Consider the following 4,747-nt stretch of genomic DNA (forward strand, 5'->3'; position numbering starts at 1 on the left):
GCGGGTCCCTCCCCAGTATTTAGATTCCTTCTTTCTATTCTCTTGCAGCAAGGCTGTCATTTCAAATCAGTGTCCCTGACTATAGGATTGGTTGGCAGGGGGGACAGTTTCTGATTTCTAGAACCCTCCTCCCCAGCAAGTCAGGCTTAGCAGATTCTTCTCCCAATAGAGGGAGTTGGTATGATCCCGCTGAAGGGCCCCCCACGAAGGGAGAGGTATCTGCCTGTGGCTCTCCAGACGCGGGACACATTTCCAGAGAAAACCTTTGGTAGAAGATCCTTGACATTGGCGTTCAGATCTCTGCATTTGAAATCAATTCATCACTTCTCTAAATGTGGAAAACTCCTCTGACAGCGATGAGTATGATCTTAACCCGTATATTTGAACCTAAGGTAGATTTTCCAGGACAAGTAAATCTACTCAGATTTTTCATTCAAGACGACTTCTTCTGGGCTCATGGCCTTTTGCTGGTTTCCGTGGATCGATCTGGAGGGCGGTGGAGAGCAGGTCTGCATGGCTTGGGAGGAAGTGTTTTATTCTGCTGGTCACAGAGGCCTCCCCTGCGTGGTCTTTGGCGAGACTGAAGTCCATCGTTCAGGCTTCCTGCTGAGGGAGGAGACCGGGGACTTGCATGGCACAGGCGGGCTGTGAGACAGGTGGGCGGGGGCAACAGAGAAGGGGTCTGGCAGCCCCAGAGATGGGGAAGGGAGGGGGCCCCACGGGGTGAGGGAGCAGAGGAATCTCTCCGAGGGGGCAGGAGGGGTGGCATGGCCCCAGGAGGGAGCAGGTAACCCAGTGGGGGCTGTGAGAGGGGCAGGGAGAGGCCAGGCAGTGGAGCGGAGGGAGGAGGGCAGGGGAGGTGGCAGGGAGCGGGGAGGCACCTCACCTGGAGAATGCGATGCAGGCTCTCAGAGAATTTCTGACTCTCCTTGTAAAGACCCGGCCAGGGCTGGAAGCTTCTTCCCTGGTGGAGCACGAAGGTGTCCCAGCAGTGCTCAAAGTCTGCAGGGGGGCGGGGGAGGGACATGAGCCATGCTCCGGGGAGGCCTGGGGGCCACCTCAGGTCTGAATCTCAATGACAGGCTGTGTCCCTCCTAGCTGCACCCCTGCTCTCTCCCCTCTGGGGGACTCCCTGAACCCCCCAACCCCGGGACTCTGTCTTCAGGCTGGAACCTCAGCCAGCCTGGCCTCCCTTCTTCCTGCAAACCCCAGTCTCCCTGGCATGCCCACCCACCATTCTCCGGGCCTTCTGCACACACCTGTCCTGCACTGACCTCTCTCTTCTCAGCGACCCTGCTGTCCTCTGCTGTCCAGGCACCCTAGCCTCCCCTCCGCAGGCAGCCCACAGGGGCCACCCCAGGGACACTACTCTTGTCCTCCCCCATATCACTCCCCCCAGGCCTCTCCCTACCCTGCACCCTCCACCCCTGTGCCCTGCAGGAGGCCCACACTGACCCCTGGCGGTCATGATGGCGATGCCGGCCCCAGCCCTCTTCAGGGTGCGCAGCCCCTGCTCATACTCTCCACGGCTGTAGATGCGGGAGGCATAGAGGTTCAGGCTCACGTGGCTATTGTCCCCCAGAAACTCAGCCATACGCTGGGCACAATCAGCACAGGGGCTCCAGGAGAGAAAGCAGGTGACCCTGTACTGGTGTTCCGGGTCCAGGTTCCAGGACTGGATCTGCTCCAGCAGGAAGGACTCCGCATGGCGGGAGAGCGTGGGGTCCGGGTCACTCTGGGCACACAAGAGGCAGGAAAGGCTTCTGTCATTGGTGGTGAACACGGGGGAGGGGGCACCAGGGAGAGGCAGGGAGGTCCTGGCCTCAGGCACAAGATGCAGGGGAGCCCTTCTCAGAAGGAGCCGAATGGGATCTCCCTGCAGTGTTCCCAGGCTCCAGGCTCCCCACCACTGGCTGCCAGGCCCACTAGGGCACGTTCCCAGGGTCCGGTGAGCCACTGAGCACCTTGCGTCTGCCTCTGTCGCTAGGGCTCTGCATCCTGCTCTACCTGCCGGGCCTTCTTCAGATTCTTGAGATTTCACTTATCATGGGATTTGCCTCAAGTTTGACTTTGAAAAGATGGCGTTACATTACGTTTCAGCGTGACCTCGGAGTTTCTGTTTGTGCCCCAGGGAAGGGGCTTCAGGACCCTCACCTAGCGGGGCCCTGCAGACAGCAGCAGAAGAGCCCCCGGAAAGGGAAAGGGGGACCAGGGGAGCTCCGAGTTCCCTGGCCTGGTGCCCTGGCAGTGGAGGCTTCCTCCAGGCAGTGATCCAGCCCTGTCTTCACCCACCGCCACCGAACCCCACTCCCACCTTGGCACCAGCGCTCCTGCAAGCTTCTGCCCTGGCCCTCACCCTGTGCTGAGCCCATGGGTGACACAGAAGGGCTCACTCTGCAGGGAGGAATGGGGAAGGGGCACCCAGCCGACAGGCGCCTGGGCATGGGGTGAAAGTCATTGTCGGAGCTCACAGAGCTGTGGAGATGGGTGCAACCTGTCCAGGGAGCGATTGCCAGCCCGGGACCCGGAGCAAGTCAGGTCAGCGGCGCAAACTCAAAGATCTGGGCAGAGTGGGATGGGGACTTGGGGACCGAGGGGGTTCCCTGGGCGATGCTGGAGTCGGGAGCAGTGCCCTGGGCAGGATCTCCAGCAGTGAGCAGGGGCCCTGCCAGGGTACCCGCTGGTGAGCAGGGGGAGCGTCGAGAGCCGACAAATCTCAGGGTCTGTGGCCGGCAGCCGCCCCAGGCAGGGGCCAGGGAAAAAGCTGACCCCTTGTCCAGAAGCCTTTTCGCCTGTCCTAATCCTCCCTCAGAGGCACAGCAGTTGGGGTGGGGGTGGAAGGAGGGTCATTCGGTGACAAGAGGAGGTGGTGCCCGTCCCTGGGACAGTGTGACTGCTTTCTGACGTGTGGCTCCAAGCCAGAAACCACAGCAGAAACAGTCCCCACCTGACACTAGGCTGAAGGGTGGCCGTTGTGGGGACCGAAGGGGAAACATTGATGAGACCCGCTCAGGTCCAGCCAGAACGTTCTACTGTGAACGTCCCAGGATCGGGAGGCCGTGTGAGCTGGGGTCCGGCTGGACTGGTCACCTTATTGCGCAGGACGCCCTTGTCCTGGCCCGGAGGAATCCCGGATCCCTGACCGGGATGCTCGACCTCATAGCACAGGTAGGTCCTGGATGCCCAGACTGCATTGTGGAAGTTGTCAGTGAAGGTGTCCTCTTCCAACCTGTGGACAAAAGGTTTGGGGAGGGGTTGACGATGTGGCCTCCCCCTGGAGTATGCAGAGTCCTTTTGCTGAGGGATGTTTGGCACAGACGAGAGATTTTACATCAAAAGTTAAGATGCTCAGGGTGTCTGGGTGGCTCAATGGGTTAAGCCTCTGCCTTCGGCTCAAGTCATGATCCCAGGGTCCTGGGATTGAGCCCCACATCGGGCTCTCTGATCAGCAGGGAGTCTGTTTCCACCTCTCTCTGCCTACCTCTTTGCCCACTTGTGATCTCTCTGTCAAATAAATAAATAATTTTTAAAAAACAGTGAAGATACTCAATGTTTAAACATCTCAACTCTTTCTCATGGGCTCCTTGCCTTTTGCTGGTATCCCACACCCTTTTCCCCTGCACCCCACATTCTGGCCAGACCCACAGAGGATGGGCTTCCACTGGCTTTGTTGGATCCACCCAACCTCCCTCTGGGACCCTTTCTGGGAGCTCCCGGGGGGCCTGCCCGCTGCTCTGTCAGGGGACACCCAGAGTTGCCCAGGGCGCTCAGACCCTCTGCTGGGTCTTCTCCCTCTGCCCGTGGTAGCCTCTCATCCCATCTCCTGGCCTCACCGTCCATCCTTGTCGCCAAGGAGCTACTCCCCTGCGTGGAGGGACATTCCAGGGCTTTCCCCTTTGGTTCAAGGTTGGCCCACTCCGCAGTGCGCACCAGGCCCACACACACCCGTGCAGGACCACTGCCAAAAAGAGGACCCAGGAGCCTCGACTTCTTAAATAGTCGTGGGATTTTCCCTAAGGATGAAAATACCAAAGCCCTTCGCTGGCCTGAAATCTTAAAGCTGAAAGGGACCTCCTGGCCCTCAGCTCAGAGGGATCCCCCAGCAGGAAGCATGGACTCTCAAGGAGTCTACTCCCATAGATTCCCCAGAAGCCCGGGCGAGGCCGGTTGGACAAGCAGACTGGGCATCGGCGGACGGGGCTCGGTGGGCGCGGCGCGGGCCAGCAGGAACAGGCAAGGAAGAGCAGGGACCCCCAGGGATCCAAGAGGAGACCTCGTGGTAGTGGAATGTCCCCATCGGGCAGCCCCAATGAGGGGCTCAGGAGCAGAGGGGATGCGGGGGCTGGGGTTACCTGTCCCAGGCCTCTGCGCCGGCATCCATGTCTCGGTCCCTTCACCACGTCTGGCTCTGTGTCTGCAGCTTCTCTGTCTCGTCACGCCTATGCCGTGCCCTCAGGGTGTTCATCAAGGACCCAGGCGCCTTATAAGCCATCAGAGCTCCTGGAAGTGGCTGAGCTGGCATGATTGGGACATACCCCTTCCTAGACTCGGGCTACTCATGCCACCCTCATGGGTATTGACGAAGGAGGAACTTCTCTGCCAGCGGTCACATCCTAAGTCCTCAGGGTCAAGTTAGGTTTTGGTTTCTCTGCTCTGACAAAGGCCCTACCTGGAAGCCTCGAGGAGTGACCGAGGGCAGATGGGGTGCAGGGAGAGTCGGGTCCCTCTGGGCAGCAGGGCCCAGCAC

General features: G+C 59.8%; 1 protein-coding gene across 2 annotated transcripts; it reads right to left on the reverse strand.

Annotated features, from left to right (window-relative positions):
• Positions 1 to 357: 357 nt before the first annotated feature.
• Positions 358 to 4,511, reverse strand: LOC116592761 (DNA dC->dU-editing enzyme APOBEC-3G-like). 2 transcript variants are annotated; one of them, XM_032346249.1, is made up of 5 exons: positions 4,353 to 4,511; positions 3,091 to 3,229; positions 1,456 to 1,735; positions 887 to 1,002; positions 358 to 603 (listed from the first exon to the last, which is right to left on the reverse strand). In XM_032346249.1, exons 1-5 carry the CDS (start codon positions 4,379 to 4,381, stop codon positions 595 to 597), a joined length of 573 nt encoding a protein of 190 aa, XP_032202140.1. In that variant the 5' UTR covers positions 4,382 to 4,511; the 3' UTR covers positions 358 to 594. The 2 variants fall into 2 exon arrangements, with proteins under 2 accessions (XP_032202140.1, XP_032202138.1); XM_032346247.1 differs by having other exon boundaries at positions 358 to 606; positions 4,353 to 4,507.
• Positions 4,512 to 4,747: the final 236 nt, after the last annotated feature.

Source organism: Mustela erminea, chromosome 6 (genome assembly GCF_009829155.1).
Source record: "Mustela erminea isolate mMusErm1 chromosome 6, mMusErm1.Pri, whole genome shotgun sequence".
NCBI classification, from domain to species: Eukaryota; Metazoa; Chordata; class Mammalia; order Carnivora; family Mustelidae; genus Mustela; species Mustela erminea.